The 18,936-nt window shown below is 51.4% G+C and overlaps 1 protein-coding gene across 15 annotated transcripts in view; it reads left to right on the top strand.

Moving 5' to 3' along the window:
- The first annotated feature begins 121 nt into the window (after positions 1 to 121).
- Rim (Rab3 interacting molecule) overlaps positions 122 to 18,936 on the top strand; it is a 65,536-nt gene continuing 46,721 nt past the window's right edge. For 7 of the 15 annotated variants that reach the window (XM_076829152.1, XM_076829147.1, XM_076829148.1 and 4 more), the window contains exons 1-2: positions 129 to 2,376; positions 6,536 to 6,740. In XM_076829152.1, coding sequence (XP_076685267.1) covers positions 2,267 to 2,376; positions 6,536 to 6,740 — 315 coding nt within the window. In that variant the 5' untranslated portion in view covers positions 129 to 2,266. Of the gene's footprint in view, positions 2,377 to 6,535; positions 6,741 to 18,936 lie in introns of all 15 variants that reach the window. The other 8 variants (XM_076829156.1, XM_076829159.1, XM_076829155.1 and 5 more) reach the window with 5 other exon arrangements.

Below are 18,936 nucleotides of genomic sequence, written 5' to 3'. Positions count from 1 at the left end.
AGACCGGGGAAGAAAGAGAAAGCGAGAGAAGGGTAGATGGATGGAACGGGGGTGGGGGTGTGGGAGCGAGGGAGACGGGCCTAGATAGGGGGCGAGGTAGAGGGAGAAGGATGTAGGCGAGCGTTAGGAGAAGGGACGATAGGGCGAGACAGAGAGGAGCGAGGCTGATGGAGAGAGACGAGGAGACCCGAACCGTCAGTGAGAGTAGTACCAATCGCGGAGCGTTGACGGACATAAGCGCGCTAGGGGTGTGGAATAAGCTCATTCGTGTGTTGTTCTAGCGTCGAGCGTAGCAGGGGAGAAAGGCTGGAACACGGAAGTGAGAAAACTATCGCTCGTTCGGCCATTCCCGTGGCTGTTTCCCACCGTGGTTCGCGTGCACGCGTGTGTAAATCAGTGCGAGCGAGCGAGCGAGCGAGCGGTCGGCCGACGTGGAGCCGCGCTCGCGATAATACCATAAGTGGTTGTTTTAACCTGGCGGACGGTTCGGAGAGAGAGAATCCATTCTCTGGCGAGGGGGAGGACGACGCGGACGGGGCTCTGAGGTTCGGGGAAGGTGCGAGCAGCTGACGGGTACGCGTTCACGATCGTTTCGAGCGCCAGGAGAACCGTCCAGGGATAGCCGGTCAGCTGGGATAACGGCTCTCGTGGGTGTGGAACGATCCAGTCTGGGGCGATTGATTGTGTGGGTGTCGCGGTCGCTGCAGAGACGTCGAAAAGCGCCATCGTCGTGTCGGCCGCCACGTGAATCGCGAACGGCAAGGAATACTTGTGGCATTAAATATCGGCTGGAACGGTGGCACGCATACGTGGCGGGGCGTCCCACGTAAATACTCGAGCCTACGCGAGCACCGCTGGCGACGAATTAACGCGCTGGAAACGGCGCCGTTACGGGAGCTCGCCCTTTCGACCAATGGTTGTGAAATATTGTCGACGGGCCCGTGGATACTTGGAAAGGGCCGGATGAGTTCGGACGTACCCAAAGTCGCTCCAGATCGCCTCGGCTCGTTAAAAGAGAAGGGCGCTCTGTCGTGCACGACAGGATCCAGGCGAGGAGACGTTACGTCTCCGAACCAGACACCCCAGTGACCCGTTTCCGGCTCGCAATCGATGGAATTCCGAAAACATATCCGAGCCGCCAGGAACACGACCACGTAGCCATTATCCATTGTTCCGGATTGGTCGCGCGACACTTGCCCCACGATAAACCGGGAATTGATTTCGTTTACGAGCTGGCAACACGTCCCACCTGCGCCCGTGTCAGTGTACAGAATCGTGTGTCCCCCTGGAAAGTTCAAGAACCTGGCCAGTCGGTGTGTACGGGAGAAACGAGTGCGCCAATAGCACCCGTGACCCGTTTTCCTTTTCAATCGATGCACTCGTGAACTGGGCCGCTCGTGTCCGCTCGAAACCTCGAAACCTCGAAACTTCGTGCTGGCGCGTCCAAACAAGAGGGAAGAGGGTAAACAGAGGTGGAATCGGATCAGCGGGAGGCGAGGACAGACGCGGTCGAGAGGGAATTCCCAGCTCGTGCCGGGGCAGAGCTGGCAAGGGGTGCGCGCAATTCTAACCTCGCAGCCGCCATCATATCGAGGACGCTCGAGGAGAGGAAGCTCGCCCCGAAGGTCGCTCCATGCTGGCTTCGAGCGGAGGACGTAGAACGGGCACGGAAGAGAGAATGCGAGAACCTCCTCACAGCCTGTGAACATGATTTGTCATACAGATGCGGCCAGTGGTAATCGTACGACCAGAGACACAGACGACGAGGACGCCGACGGAGACGAGGATCGCGGGGCCAGCCAGCGTCGCGTCGATGCCTCGACGAAGCTGAAGAGTCGCGTGGGAGCCAGCCTCTCGCGTACGGACAAGCCTGCCCGGCGGTGCGGAGCGGGCACAGATTCCTTAGAAGCCGGCCAGACGAGCATCGTCGTCGTCGCCGTCCACCGAACGATCGCTGATCGTCGCGTCAGGTCTGACGTTCAGCAGCGTACAGCGGAGCGCGCGAAACCACGGACACCGCGTAATCTCCGTCTGTCAAGCGCGTACCCGTGCTGTCGCGGCCAGCTGGTGCGATTACCAGGTGTCGGATGACTCCCCCCGTACCACGCAGCCTTCCCGTAGTCGTAGAAAGGACGCGATATCCCGTAGGAAGGAGCCTCGTCGCGGTACCTCATCGTCGGCGTCGTCGGTGGTGCGCCGGCTCGCGCGTCGCGCCAAACTCCTCGCGATTAGACCTTCCAGTGCACGTTCCTATCTTACGTCCGTGATGGCGGCTGTACCTGATATGTCCCACCTCACCGCCGAGGAGAGGAGCGCCATCGAGGAGGTTATGATAAGGCAGAAGCAGGAGGAGGAGAAGGAGAATGAGATTATGAGGTAGGTCGAGTCCTTCGCTCCCTTCCCTCTGTCTTCATTAATTACCGAATGTCACCTCGTGCCCCTGTCGTTTCAGTATAATTAACAGCCTTTCCGACTCGCTTTATTGCCTTTTAACGGCAGATAATTGGCTTGATAAGTTCAACCTTTCGTCTCGCTATTCTGAAAAACTTTATATGGCCGTGACGCAAAAGTTCCCACTGGACCTTTGTTTGGGTAATGGATTAGCGTTTATTATTGCGATTACGGCGGAGAGTGTGTCAAAGAATCGAGCTGGTAAACTGGCAAATCGTTTGGGGCAATGAAATGTATACTTAAACTTATTTCGCGAGGGATCATCTTTCTCCACTTGTTCTATTTTAATTCTGTACCTGGTTTGTTTTCCTTTTAAAATCTGGAGGTTTCGGAAGAATTATACAAAGGTACTTTGCATAAACCAACGACCCGTTGCGTGGCTGGTCAAATAAACAAATGGATGACGAAGTCAGAGCGCGGTGGGACGCGGCAAGTAGTACGAGTCGTCAATGGTCAGGCGCGAGCGACAGAGCTGGAAAATGTGGATGGACGGTCACGCGTCGCTGTTCGGAATTACTGAACGGACGAAACGATATCCGATCGATCGGGTACATGCATTTCTTCGCGAGAAAACTGTCAGCTCGTCGACGTGTTCCGCCTATTTTCTCGTGGTCTCACCTGCTCGTTAGTCCTTGACCGCTTTATACCTATGGCATCTTCTATTTAGGTATTCATCGTCGCGCACAAACTGGCGGATGATTATCCCGGCGCGTGCTCCCGCCGCGAAATTAGAATTCGTTGCTTCAATCCCCACTGGATCAAACTGTTACTCAACGCGCAGAAACTAACGCCCGGTCATTCCATACGCTACTCGACGTAAAATACAAGACACCTACCTGTTCGCAACGAGCGAAGCGAACAATTTTTAAATACCCTCCGCTCCGTCCACTTTCTCGCAAACGATTTTGCACCTGCTCGAGCGAGATGCACTCGGTGACGGATGCGGCAGCCTCCCCCATTCGCATGTAATTACGGTGGCTGGGTCCGTAGCCGGAGCGAGGCGACGTCGAGGAAAATGGGCGCCGTTCTTCGAGGAAGGCGTTTTATTGATAGGTTGTCGCTGATGGAACACGGGAACGTGAGAAAGCAGCCGAGGGGGGAAAGAGAGACAAAGAGCCGGGGCTGTAGTGCAAGCAGGGGTGTGGATCGAGAGAGACAGAGAGGGAGAGAGTGAGAGAGTAATGAGGAAAGCGTGCTCCGCCATACCGATGCGAGATCATGTAATGTGGACGACAAGTACGTGTAGGGACGCATGTAAAATGCAAGGCAGCGAGCCTTGACGTGGCTCGGTAACGAGCTGCTGCAGTTGCATAGGGTATGCAACTGCAGCCCGTGGATGGAGTGCGAAAGAGGCTGCTGGATTGGCACGGTAAATTCTCGGATGCTGAAATATAGACGGTGGCCCGCGGAAAGGTGGCGTCGCTTCAGCCGCTGCTCGACGCCGTGAAACTACCGGCGGCAGTTCCCTTTTCTCGCGTTCAACGCCGGAGCCTCTAAGCTCGTCGCCGGGCGACGCGGACAGACCCTTTGATATCGCGCGATAATTTTAGTCCCCCACCTTATAGACGCGGCACGGGAGTCGTCGCTTACGTATTGGATGGCGATTCGCTTCGACGAGTAAAAATAGACGTAACCTTTCCGCCTCTACGTCGAACCTGTTTTGCGTGTACGTTCCTGGCGTCTTTTTTTTTTATGCAACCCTGGGGGATGAGACTACTCGGGAGAGTTGAATCGAAACCTGCTGTAGTCGCAGGCTTTGTCCACTTATCCGCATCGCCGCGAATAGTATACCGGTGTCACTTACACCCCCGTTTGCCATCTAATAGGTCGCGATTTCGCGGCACGCGGTTTACCCGGCGCCAATTATACGGCTCCGCGGGGTAGCCGGGAGAAGAATGCGGCGTGAATTCGAAGCGGGGGTTGCGAGAAGTTTCGACGCACCGCGAATAAGTAGGATTCTTTGTTCGACGCGGAGCGCGGGTCGCGTGAAAAGTGTTGCTCGGCGAGGCCGGATTTTGTGGGACAGAGAAGTCTCGCGGGTGAATCACGGAGGTGTTTGTTAAGTAACCTACATTTCTTCGCTCGGTTCTCCGCTTTTGATCTCGCCTTTTGTCGCGGGGCAGCGGGTGGTGGGAGGATAGATTTTTTCTCGCGTGACGGATAGCCGCGCGCGGCCTGTCTCGGAAAGCGAGTGGGCCCCCGCGATCGTTGTTGCGTGCGCGCGCGCGCGCGCTCGCGCGACTAGCGCGATTATTGGTAAAGTAATTAGAGGAGCGTGGGCGGACACGGTGTACTTTGTGACATGCCGCCGCCGCGACCTTTCGCTTCATCGGCCGACTCAAGATTTAGGTTACTGGCATATTTAATACGGCGTGGATTCTGGAAAGCATATAGCGATCGAACGGCATCCAGCGTGCTCTCACCTCCTCCGCTATTTCAGGGATCGAAGTTTCAACCTACCCGGTGCCAACAACCTTTCGGTTATAGCATGCAAGTTCCGTACACGCGACCTAGAGACCGAGACTTCCGGTTGAAAAGCTCTAGCCCCGTGCCAAGTGTTCCTGCATTCCTCTCGCCCACCCCGTGCAACGACGCTAACCTACTTGGCTTACGAATTGTTCGTACCTGGACCCTCGCGCGGTGTCCTTCCCCTGTGATTACGTTGGTTAACGCGGTACACGAATCCCCTCTGGAACGTCCAGTTGGCCACCTCCGTGCCTATGCAACTATTCATGACGCGAGCCTCGGGGTGAAAGGGCACGTGCTTCCCCGAATTTCGAACGAATGACTTGTCGAGTGAAATGATTCATTGTTCAGGCGAACCATGTGGAAGCGTCCTATGGTAGCTAGAGTAAATCGATAGCATCGGTCACGTTTCATTACAGTTCAATTACCTCGAGGGGTGACACTTCTACCTTGTATCCAAGAATGAACACACCCTCGAATCTTCTTACATATCTTCCGAGCGACCCTTGGATCCTGCAGGAATTCAAGCAACCTCCATCCCCTTTGACTTCGTCAAAGTAGTGTACACGAAGATCGAGAGGGCACAAATCGAATATCGATTTGAATGTTTGAAGAACTTTGGAACCGAGCGCCCCGGCGAAGCTTCTTCTGCTCAAAAAACCTCCGTTCGACGTTCCGTTCGATGGAAGAATCGAGGCAACGTTGTACTCGCTTCAGGGCGCATTTTTTATTAACGCTTCTATACGCTGCATCGGTTATAGCGTTTGAAGCGATGTTCCCTTGCCACCTGTTATCTTCCTCGCCCCGTCCAAGTGTCAGGACTACGCTCGCATTTGCACAGCACGTAAACACGGGGGCTATAGCGTCGCTCGGCGACTAGTTTCCAAAGCGAGATAATAAGGCGCTCAAGTAGGTTTGCAAAGGAATCGACGATTCCGTGCTCCTGAATCTTTTATCGACCATTATCGTGTCTTCCACCCCTCTGCCCTCTTTCTCTTCGACTGACACGTTCGCTTTCCCTCGGCATGTAAATTTCCTAAAATCGCCAACGGGTTACCCAAGAATTCCTGAGCATTAGGGCGGCCTCTCGGTTGCCCGCGTCTCGAAAACCGTGCAGAAAGGCGGAGAAGTGGCGGCCAGGGGGTGGAATCGCGGTGCAACGAGTCAGTTACCGCCGGGTGGAGTTAAGTAGCTGTGCCTAAACGAAATCATACCAGGGACAGATAAAAGTGGGCTGGAATTGCGCAGCGGTGGGGCTGCAATTTGTGGGGAAATCATGGCTCGAGAGAGGACGGTTCCAGGCGGACTGAGTGAAAGAGATCTGAAGACGAAATTCGTTAGAGCGGAGTTAACAATGACGTAGATATTAAGGTAACCGGTTAAAGGTTCGACTCGAGTCAGCTCGAAAGGCTGCTTCGCTTCTGAAACGAATAACTCCACCCCGATGTCGCTGGAAGCGCAGCGAAGCTTGGAAAAGACCAGCCACGCGTGGGGGTTGGTTTATTAGTTGAAATATCGGCCGGGCACGCTCTCCCGGTGTCGTGAAACTTTTCCCCTTTCTCCTCACCCCGTTTATTTGCCGGGAAATAATTTCTGTGCCCGTTGTTGTTGCCCGCAGACGAAAGCAGGACGAGGTGAAGACCCTCGAGGACAAGATACGGGCCTGCTCGGAGGGCGCCAAGAAGGCGGGAGTGGAGTTGCACGCCACGTGTCACATATGCCTGAAAACCAAGTTCGCCGCCGGCGCCGGTCACATCTGCAACTACTGCAGCATCCTGTGCTGCGCACGCTGCGGCGGAAAGGTCAATCTACGGTCGAACAAGGTAGGGGCGAGATTCGGAAAAGAAGCGGGAAGATATATCGTGCGGGAGGAATCGAGTTTGGTACACCGCGCCCTCTAATTCCCTCTGCTTTCCCTTTCCTTATCCCCGGTGACGTTCAACCCTCGACTGATAAGGCGGTTCAGGAGATACGCTTACATTTCTGGTAAAGTCAAATTCCCACCCTATCGCGCGCTTCCTGTACCATGCTCTTCAGCGTCTATCTTCGAAACTATCGCTTAAGTTGGTCACTCGGTGTGCACCCGTTTCTGATCGAAGTCAGGCATTAGGGGGGATACGTAAAAAAAATTGAGTCGGTTTAACGGAGATCCGGGGAGAACGCCCCGATAATCCGCTGTTTTTCTTTTAATCACGGGAGCCACTTAAATTTAGTGAACATCCACAGTTTGAGGGATCACGGGTTTTATTTGCCGCCGCGCTGGCTAGGTTCGCGACCAAAAAAGATTCATTATCTAAATGAAGGGATCAAAGGAAATCCTCTATGACGGCGCATTCGGGCAGCGGAAGCGCCTCGCTCGTGCGACGTCCCGGGCTTCCGCCTTTTCACGGAGGCAGAAAATCCAGATGAATTCGCGCCGCGCGCGCGATAGTTAAAGCACCAACCGTCCGCGGCATAATTTGTAAGAGCGAGTATAGAATTGATTGCGCGATACGGCGGGTTCGAGGTTCGCTGGGACCACCCGCCGGTGGAAGCTATCGTGGATCGAGACGCTATTCATTTAACTTCGGGGAAAACGCTTGAGCCACGGCTTGACGGGGAGCGTGATCGATAAACGAGATCGTGCACACGCGAAGGCCCGCCGCAGGCAATGCAAATCGATGTTTTCATGGCGTGAAAATCGCTCTCGAAGAGCGGAGTCAGTGGCTCGAGCCGCGCTGATAACGCTGATCAATGGGATCACGGCGCGAATCTTCGCGCTCGTAGGAACGGAAACGGGGGCTACGATTGCCGGCTCCTTCCCAACTATCATTTCTCTGGCCTGTCGCTACACGTTCGACCGAACTATACTCGGCTCGCACAATCTCGGCGCCCCTAAATAGAACAACCCACCTGACAACCGCGTGACTCATAAACGGAACTGTATCTTTCGCGATAATATGGGCAAACAGAGGGCTTTTGGCATCGAAATTGAAAACCATATTACAGCGAATCGTTGTATTAACTCCCGGCGATTCTAAAGCGGGAGAGCCGCGTTTTCTTCTTAGAAGGAAACTTGGAAACGTTGTTCAGGCGATGGCAGCGATCGCAGCCTGGAAATGTCAAGTTCCTGGTAACAATTAGAAGCAGTCGCATCGCAAAAGACGATAACCGACGCGTATCGTCGCGCACGCTTGAAATACGTGGAAATAATTGACCTATAGGTAGGCTGGCTCTCATGCCGCCCCGCTACAATTATCCTTTATCGCGGGCCCGTGTACGTTGCGTCTGTGGACGTAATGCCATCGCTAAATAGCCGTCCAGCGTTTTCCATTTATGGGCCTGTATTTCCCCGGCCGATCGCGCAATATCGACAGGGTTTTCATCAATGGGAATGAAATAGTGCCCGCTGCTCGCGTTCCGGGTCTCTTTGGATGTTTTTCCCTTCCTTTTTTTTTGCAACATTACATCCCTCGTCGATGGTTCCAGCGTGCCGTGCTCTGCTCGAGAGCGCGCGGCTGATCCTCCCTTTTATACTATATGTATTCCACGTTCGCTGAAAAGTTATTCGTCTGTATTCACCGACGAGCGCGGTAAGGGTAATTTAACTTCGTTTTTGAGACCGTTGTGTATCCGTAACCGAGAAATAAGAGCGGCAGGGATACGTACAGGGGGATGTGCGCGCGTTATTCCAGCCGGCGTGCGGTGGTATAATAATAGAGGCAGACGCGCGGAACTTCGGCTTACAACTTCCTGTAAGTTTATTGGTTTTCCTCGTACTTTCGCGTGGCCCAAGAAATGGAGGCTGCTCGCGCAGTCGGTTAAAGGGAGCCGGTGGGTTGCTTCGTTGCCTCTCGCACCACGTATTCCATAAAAAGGGGGAGCTGGCAACTATTTATCCTGCTTCCCAGAACGGTTCATTCGTCACACCCCCTCTGCCGCCGCCGCGGAACAATTTCAATCATACTCCGTCAAAGTTTCATCGTTCAGAGATCACGCGAAGATATATTCGTCGCGCAGGCTGGATCCTAAATGACCCGAAGCCCGGCGCGTCGGCGCACTGTGGGGAAATTTTGCGATTTTATGGCCAAAAATACAGAAATGAAATTTTTGAATTTTACAAATTTAATGCAAATGTCAATTGAAGAACTATATCCATTTTCGCGGTGAAAACCTGAAAACTTATTTTTAATATATAAAATTCGGCACTTTTACATTCTTATATATGAGAAACTAAATGATCCGAAAAACAGCACTGCATAGTGTTTAAAAAATGCATATAATTACAAGATTAGCAACTATTAGCAATTAATAATTACATTTATAGAATCAAAATAGTCCAACGTAAAATAGGAATGAAAATCATTGCAGGGTATTATGGGATTGATAACTATTTTATGCATTGAAAATTGATTCTTATATGAAAAGGTTATTTCTAAACACTACGTTAAAAATTGTATAAATTACGTATTAAAAACCGAAACAATTATTTTGAGGACAAAAAGATATCTTACGCACCACCAGGAATTGAATCCATGCCTTCAAATTATTTTCAGATCTTTGGATAACACAATATAACTGTTTGAAGCAACTTGAAAATCTGGCTTAATTCTTTGCGATCGGTCTAACCTCGCATGAACATAAACATTTGCGAGTCTATACGAGCTTTGTATTAAAACATTTAACAGTAAAATTGGTGGCTTTTGATACTCATATTAGTTCTTCAATTGACATTTGCATTTATTTTGTCGAATTGAAAAATTTATTTTTGTGGTTTTGGCCATAAAATCGCGAAATTTCACCACTGTGCGGCGGTTCCAATAACCATCGGAGTCTACGGGGCACGCTCGAGCGAGTGCTCAAACATCTCATTTAATATGCCCGAAAATACAGCCGGCGATGGAGCGGAGCACACAGGGGCACGGGAAGGAGCGCGAGCTCGTCGTAGTAGCTCATCCCGCGCACGTACTCCCACACGATCCCTCCCCCTACACCCACCCCCCTCCGGGGGCCACACGCAAGTACGATGATAAACGTCACGGCGCGCGTTACGACATCATCGATCCGAGCGGAACGTTCGTACGTTTCCTCGGTGTGGAGAGCGGCCGCGACACGATACACAAGCTTTGTTTAATTACTGGCTCGCCAGCCAGGGGTTCCTCGATTCCTGTCTATCCCGGGGGCCCGAACGGACCCTCGCGACACACCGCCGCCCATTTTTTTCAGTCATCCGCGCTCAACCGTCCCCCTTTGTGCACCTTCGCCGTCCGTTCTTTTTTTTCTCTCCGCTTTTCGTTGTCGTGGTTTAGGCTCGCTGCGTGGGAGCCTATGAATGGGGCGCGTCCCTGCGTGACGTCACCGACCGTGTAACCGGGGGTAGGGGGCTGGGGGTCAGGAATGAAGCGCGGGTTGGACGAAGGTGTGGGTGGCTCTGGATGAATGTTGGTCGGCGCATGGGGGAGAGACGTGACGCAACATATTGATCTAGGTTTCGTAGGGAGGGTTACAGTCCACGACGTGGGTGCGGGAAGGGGGTGGGGGGGAGAGAATGGAATACAAGGTGGCTGGCAAATTTACGTTGTTCTTCGTTTCGACGCGGTTGCCCCACGCTTCGGGCCGTCGATCGTCGGAGGAAGGAGAGACTTTCCGGGTGGCCAGGCGTAGGCTGAAGGGTTGCGAGCCAGAGTGTGGGACGGTGTGTACTGGTCCGCGGTGTCGTTGCATTTCTGATAATGAAATTAACGTGGGAGGGTTGAGTGTTCTTTGGAACGGGCACGTACAGTATGTAACAAAAGTAAGTAAACAGTCGGAGTTCTAGCAAACAAAAGATTGTATCGGAGGAAGTGTTCAATTTCATAGAACAAAGTATACATTTATTGATATTACACGAAACTACTGAAATAACTATACTAATAAAACTTTCGCTAATTAATAATCTGTTTTTTTTTTTTTAAAATGCATGATATGTGAAGAACTCATATTACAAAAGTAAGTAAACAGGAACTAAATAATAAATTAATATCCGCAATGATAGTTTGGCTAATCGATCGGGTAAGGAGAGTATGTATTTTCTATATTCATCGATTGAAAATAATTGCCATGTTTTCTCTATTAAATTTTCTAATTCCTTTATATTGCGTGGTCCGTGTTCTGCGATTCGTAATTTTAAGATAGACCACATATTTTCAATTAGCGAAAGATCAGGGCTTTGAGGAGGCCATTCCGAAATGTTAATTCAATTTTCTTGTAAATGTTTTTTTAACAATTTTCGCCGTATGAATTGGTAATCGACGTCGAATGGTCTGGGTTGATGGTGCACGTTTATCTACGCTTAATAATTTTGTACGAATTTTTTATGTAGATAAAAAGGGATCTGATGATGAAATATTAACTATCCTTTTATCTATTCGAATATTAGTGACTTTTGGACGTTCCGGTCTTGGTAAAGCTGATACTCTTCTATCTTTCTTATACGCTTTAACAATTTCAAAAATGGCTGCTGGTGTTTTATTTAAAAAGCTAGCTATTTCTCTATATGTCTTGCCCTCATCTTTCATTTTAATTACTATTCTTCTCTTCTCGTTTGTTAAATGCTTCCGCTGAGACATTTTTCCGTATCTACCTTAAAGAAAGAACGCAAATGCCAAAGAGATATTTACAGGGCTGAAAATATATTTTAATAATATATCAATATAACCTTAATACATTGAAATGATTGGTAGAATCTATAAGTTTATAACCTAAAAGAGGTAATTCAAAAACACATTTCAGGAACGCAATACAAAATGAAAAACCAAAGATGTTTACTTACTTTTGTAACCTTGTAATATATATGTTCTAATTAACTTGGTGCAATAAACTTAATGCGCAAAAGAAACTTGTGCTCCAAATAGGAATAACAATTGGGGGTCGTCGCCCCAACGTTTGCTGTTTTCGCTGCTAGGACACCTAACTTTAGGTTTCAGAAAAATCTATTCAAACGTCAGAAACTTTCGTGTTTACTTACTTTTGTTACACACTGTACTAATTGACGCAGTCCAAGGTCGACCGCGGGCCGATTGATGGTTCGGGTTACCAATCCGGGGGAGTAATTGAGGTATCGGATTGCTGGGAAGTTCTGAGAAGAGTCGGCTCGAGTTACCTCGGAGAAAATACGCCCAGGATCGCGAATATTACCATCCTCCCCTTTGGAGCGGCAGGGCACGCTCGCTGACCCTTTCGAGATTGCGCGCGTCATCGATGCCGCGGCGGCATAGCTCGCGTTGCCCACTGAATTATGGGGATCTTCGATTAACGACTCGCCCGTTCCGAAATTATTGAAGGTCCAGAAGGCGGGCTGGCACGCCGGCGTGAATAGCTGCAGAGGTCCGTGGAGCGTGGAGCCTCGGTGCATCCAAGGTCCTGTGTCTGTCTATTGTGCGCCCGTGTGCGGGCGAATGCACGCGTGTATCTCTGGTATTTATGTCAGTGGAGCTGAGACTGACGGTAATTCTAATCGAACGCTGTCCGAGCAAGTATCCTTCGTTCCAATACAGCATTCCGCCTTGTCCCTCGTGCCAGGGGATCGATCCTCCGCCGTGGTTCCCTTTCCTCGATTAAAAATATCATGCCAGCGGTCGAAACACAGGTCGACGCTGAAGAATCTCTCTCAATCTGTCACGTGTCTAATCGTGCCCGGCTAAACTTCGAAGGTTGATCACTTCGCAAGAGTTTCCACCCAGAAAACGCCGAGGCACTTCGTGACCTCTTCTTCTACCCGCGAGACCCATATCTTAGGAAGCCACCGAGATGGTCTTGGATAGTATTTCGAGTAAGTTGGCCGCAACGACTCGCGGGACGACACCGCGAGTCCTCAACCAGAGAATGATTAAACGAGCCCTCGCGTGATCGCCCATAACGAATCGCGGCTGCGTCTCACATAAATAAGCCGCCGCTAGTCGAAACTTGCCCTGAAGTTTCTCCTCGTGGCATCTGTCGTTCCTCGGCTGGCTTCTTCCCCCTTTCGGGCCAGCCAGCAATCGGGATCTTGCCGTGTATGTAGGACAGCTGAAAAGTTCGGACGGCAAAAGTTGGCGGTCGTGACGCTAATGCTCGCGGATCCTGCGGCCCCCGGTCGACCGAAAAATCGAGAAACGGGAAAGGTCGAAGCTGTTGCCGGGGACATAAACCATCGTGAATAGGACGATCACGAAGACTTTGCATGCTAATTAACTGTTCACGTGGGCGTGCACGCCCACTCCACTTCTTTTTATACCTTACAATCGAACTTCGCAGCGATTCTCCTGTTAACGATCTCGAGGGCTCGTTCCAGCCCTGCCGAGTCTTCGCAGAGAGGCGCACCGTTTCCATAAATTTCGTAATTAAGTCGAACTTTCCTTAACGTCTGCTTGACAGGGGCCAACGTCGCGCTCAATTATTCCGTTTCGTTCGGACTCGAAAGGATTTCCATAATCCGGCTTGAATTATATCAAAGTCTCCGCCGAGGTGCCCTCTGCTCTGGCCGACCCCGTGTCGCTATCCTATCTAAGCATGATTTCAGGTTAGACATCAAAAGAGTCTGAATGCGACGCGCCTCGTAGGACAGCGTGGGCGCTAGTTGGCTTCAAGGGTCGTCTGAGCACTGATGCCACTCGGCGTGCAGACTTTATTATCTGAAAACTGAAACTCTTGCCCACTATCCTCCTACTCGCCTCTCCTTCTCCCCCTGCGAGATATTCTCGCTCCGCCGGCATTCAGCGGTCGCTGCTTGCAGCTTCTCTTGTATTCCAAAGGTCGCCCCCTTGTGCTCGACGATACTATGCGCGTCTCGTTATAAATTAAAGAGCTTAAAACTGGATTGCCTTTACAAACTCTTCGAGGTTCAGCGTTTAAGGGTAACAGGCTGTCCGTTGCCTGAAGCTTCGAAGGCTTCCCGCGGCTGTGGATCATTGAAAGTCAAGCTCCCAGATGACAAATGTCACCGCGGATCCAGGAACGTTCCGCCTAAAGCCACCGCCATCGATCGCGTCCTCTGGATCGCTGTACCGGCGGAACAACGATCCGTCGCTAACGTTGTGGAACGGCAGCGCGTTATCGACGGTGTGGCGAGTTATCGGATTGGCTTCAACGACCGTATCGATCCTGGCTTCTGTACTCGGAGGAGGGGAGCAACGGGACGTCAACGTCCACGGCGATGCCTCTGTGCCGTCGTAGCGATCGTCGCCGTCGCCGTTGTCGTTGTCTGGTCTGAGCCGGCGACGGAGTACCCCGCCGTTGACACAGGCTGGGTACACAAGGCCCGTGATAAAGTAATCTGAATTAATTGGCCCCTAATTAATTAATGCAAATCACCGAGGCGACTCGCCTCGAGCCGCCGAACTAATGATCATTTACGTTACGGCCGAACACGCAGCGCCGTGCTCCCGTTCCCTTGGACCACCCCCGTTGGCCGGCCGGTCGGCGAGGGTGGCGGGTGAGACGGCTCGAGGGCCATCCCTCCCCTCCAGCCGCCCCTGTTTCTCCCTTTTTAAGGTCTGCGCACACATATCCGTTCCGTATCCGTTCCGTGTCCGTGCGGTGTCCCTAATTTCACTGACAACTGTGCAGGAGGCCTGCTCTGGCCCGGTCAGTCCCAATTCAGCCGTTTCTGCAAGCCTGCTGTACGGTTCTTTCAGTCAGTAGGTGACAAAAGTATTCGTACACCCTTCAAAACAGAATAACATTTTTAAAATTGGTCCAAACGACGTGATTTTTTTTTTTAGAAGCTAGAAGTATTAGTTTCCCAAGTAGGTGGCGTGTTTCGTTGTTTTGAAAAAAATCGCAATTGGTCGGAATAGCGAAGAAAATAACGAAGGTCGCTTTTTCCACTTTCTTTCTGTGCCTGTAATGAAAATTTAGAAATCCCTTAAGTAGGTAGATTTAAGTAAGTTTTACTCCAATGCTGGTACATAGTAACACATCTGGTTTCCTGTAAATGGATGTTTTCCTCGACATCAGCAATCCACTGCTAATTATTAATGTAAAAGTACATTTTAATCTATACAATCTCATCCACACGCTTTCCTTTTCATGTCTAATGCTGTTTATGGGATGAACCCAATGCTTCCTCTTCGCTCGTTTCTTACTCCATCTTTTGTGTAAAATCCAAATAGATAACGCTTCAATCTCATTCATTCTTTCAGAGAAATATTTTGTCCAAAAATGTGTGGGGCACGAGAAGATATTTTTTATTGAAGAACAAATGATCGACACCTACCGCGATACGTGTTTCGCCCCGGGCCGTGTGAAAGAGTCCGCTCGTTTCCACGTTTCATCTGTCGACTTCAGACAAAAAGTATCGCGCGGCCGACGTTTGCGGGGTAGACAAAATCAGTATCGCGATACGAGAATCGTCGTGTGAACGGTTCTTATTGAAGCTATAATGATCAATGGAAAATCGGCATGCATCGTACACGTATCGCGATACATGTATCGCCGTGTGAAAAAACCCTAAAGTTTGCACGTCCTGTTGAAACGCACATCCAGCTCCATTTCCCTAACACCCAGCACTCATGCATCCGATCATACCCTATACCTTACCACGTAAAATTCAAATACAAAACTCTTTTCATTACAATCATTAATAACGATCAGAATTATATCATGTTTGGTATAATTTTCATTTCGAAAACTTCAGCAATCCATTGGGGGTATTTGTATGGAGATCTAATATTAATTTTAGAAATTCCCATTTTCATTACTGAGTGGCCTATTGCTGTCCTCGTCTTTATGACTCTAGGGTCTAGGACCCCCGAAGCGCGTGGTGCGAGAGCTTCGACCCGAGAACCTTTCACGGTCATAAAAAAAGGTCGTCCCTTTCACCTTTCCGTGATTTCGGGACTCCGTCAGTCCAAATGCCCAAATATCGTTGGCAACCAAATTTTAGTCTCACTGAACGGATAGGGGTTCTACACTGAAATCTGCCGACAGCCCTGACTGACACGGACACGTGTGCGCTGCTCCATTGTAAAGCACGCAAACGATATTTTTTAACACTGATCCTCACGGTCCGTAACCGACGGGTACGGAGAGACCGTCGAATTTCACGGAACTGACAAGTGTGCGCTGCTCCATTCCAAAACAAGCATCCGATACCTTTTGCGACCACGGAACTGACACGGAACGGATATGTGTGCGCAGACCTTTAGGCTCGGGAAAATAGCGCACACGTACGTACGTACGTACGGAATGTTCGGCGGGTGGGCGAACAGGGTGTTGGTAGCACGGGGATGAGCGAGGCTGGCGGGAGGGGGTTGAGCTCTTGACATATTGCTACCTAGGCAACTCGACGAAGTGCTCTTCAGCTACCGCCCTCCCTCCCCCCTGCCTCCGCCTATCTTTCCTGCTTCGTTTCTCGCTCTTCCACCCCAACTCCCCCCCAAAACCCTCCCGTCTCCTCCGCCGTCCTCTGGGTCTTTCTTCTTCTCTTTTTTTTCCACCCGTGCACCCTTTCTCTCTTCTTTCCTGTTCGGTGCACTCTCTGTTCCACGGACGGGGCTGGCAGTCTGCAGCGAGATTCGGTTCGGTGTTGTTCGAGCCCCTCGAAGAACAGCTCCGCAGTCGGTGCACGTTGCCCGTTCGGCAGCCAGCGAATCGCGCGCTACCGTAAGGGCGCGCCAAATCTCGCGGGCTCGAGCAGCATCCTCGACGTGCCTCCCGGGGGGGAGGGGGGTTGCCTCCGTTTGTCCGCCGCGTGCTCGTCACCTTTTTCCACCGCGTCCCCGATATCCCCGTCGCCTTGTAATCTCGTGATTGAACGGCCCCGTACCGCCCGCGATGGAGGCCCTCGAATCGGCCAGGAACGCTCGACGGTGTGCAAGTGCTGGATATTTTTAGCGTGCCTCCTTTGCCGTTGGTGCCGCGGCTCTCTTTGTGCTCAATTATGCAGTGACGACGAAATGGGGTACATTTAGCCGGAGCGGATCGCGCTCGGGAAGGAGCCCGGCGAAAGGAAAAAGTTCTTTTCCATGAGACCGCGCTCGCCTATTAAGCTCGCCGAGCGAGGAGGTAAAAATCAATTCGCATTCACTGGTAGCCTGTTTGAAAAGTGGAGCGCCTGCCTCGCCAAGGGCGCAGTACCGTCGGATCGACGATGCTGTTCCTCGTCGAGTGGACCGAAGTTCACTTCCCCACCGTGCATGTTCTTCTGCTCGTTAAACCGGCAGAACTTTGGAATATCGCAGACGTTCAGTGGCAGCGCGCGTTTTACTGGCCCCGATACGGCACTCCCTTTTCCTTCGCGGTCGCCCTGTTTCAACCTCCGCGCACGCGAGCACGAATATTCCGACCGTCAACCTCTGCAGTCGGACGAAAAGTACATTAAAGTATTATTTATGTAACAAGCTCCCCGGCCCGTTAAGGCCATCATTACAGGTTTTTACGTAATGCGATGCCGGCTGCAATGTAATTACGTTATTCCGCGCGAAACTCTCGATGCCCTGGCCGGGAATCATTGATCACGCCCACGTCCCGTATTTTCCCGCTGATATTTATAATTAGGAGCCGAATATCAGCCTGAAATAATAATGACAGGGCTCGCGGCACATGCTGTATTAAAATACATCACCTGTACACGGATCGTTCGTCATCCTCTCCCCTCTGCCACACATTTCTTAACTCTGCCCCCGCAATTATCATAGCCAATTATCCGACATCCATTCCGCAGCTTTTTTTTTTAACGAATAAACGTTTCTCGGTTATCTATCTGACCCCGTTACACCGCCGCGTCGTCTAATAGGGGCAAACGCGTTTTCATCCCCAGATTAACGGAATATGGGCACGCGGAGCCGGATTGGGCTCATCGAGTAATGATAATGGGCAAGAATAATTGTGGAAACGGCGGTGCGTGGGGCTATATCGATTCATCGCGATATTCACGTGCGAACAAGCGTCCCTGGACCACCCCTCGCCGTCTGCCGCCCGTAAGCCGTAATTGCGTGACATTTCGCGGAAGTTGCCCGCGCAGGGACCACGAGGGAGGGGAGAAAAAAAAAATACTTGGGAACGAATTGCCGCGTTCTACTTATTTCACGTTAACCCGAGCGACCTCGTGTTCGGTCATTTTGACCGAGTTCTGTTTATCGATCAAATAGACCGATTCCCGGCGAGTTTCCTACCCCCTCCGACCCCCTCGAAGGCCGTGTCACGAACGGACATCGTTGCCAGAAGAAAGAGAGATCCGCCGGGAAAGAAAAGGAGGGGCAGAGCCTTCATATGGATCAAACGATTCGGCTCGACACCGCGAAACTCTGCCCCCTTGACGATACTCGGGGTATGCACGCTCGTAATTCACCGCTGAATCGAGCCGACGCTGTTCTTGCGGCCGCGTTCCTCGCGCCATTATAGCCGGCGCAATAATACGCGTGAATGGGCATGGAAAGTGTTATCGATGGGAACCGGCATGGGCATTGTTTTATGGTTTGCTTCTAAATGGTCCATCCATCACGCCTTTATCTTGATGGAGTATTCTGCCCGCCTATTCATCCTTCAAAACGCTCGACTGCCGCGGTGGCCCGCTAATTATTAGCCTTCGTTCATTGCACGTGTCCGTGAATGGCGGTCGAAGAACGAGCTCCTCGACGAAATTTCACTCTCCCATCGCTGCGTCCCCAAATTCGTCGCGCGGTCCTTTGTCATCCGCTGTTTCCGTTCGCCGATCACGCGTAATTACGTCGGAACGATTCGATATCGCCGCTACGTGGCCAGATATTTTCGTCGGCGCGCCGCTGCCTGCATCGGTCGCGGCTCCGCTTGATTTAATTTAACGTTGCTCGGAGCAGCGCGGATTTGCATAAGAATTCAACCCGAGGTGATAGCCCGCCACGGAGCCCCGAGACTTCGTTAAAGGGGATTTTACAATTTCTCTCCGCCAGCGAGATCGGCGAGCTTCCAGTTTCCCGCGAAAACTGGCGCCGAGGATACGAACCTCCCCGCCCGTTTAGCTCCGCTGCCCCCGCCGGGCGTCGTGTATTTTTAACACGGTCTCGTCCTCGCAACCCCGTTCGACAAATATTACCAGCGGGA

This window comes from Andrena cerasifolii, chromosome 16 (genome assembly GCF_050908995.1).
Source record: "Andrena cerasifolii isolate SP2316 chromosome 16, iyAndCera1_principal, whole genome shotgun sequence".
NCBI classification, from domain to species: domain Eukaryota; kingdom Metazoa; phylum Arthropoda; class Insecta; order Hymenoptera; family Andrenidae; genus Andrena; species Andrena cerasifolii.
This window is presented reverse-complemented; position numbering and strand designations above follow the sequence as displayed.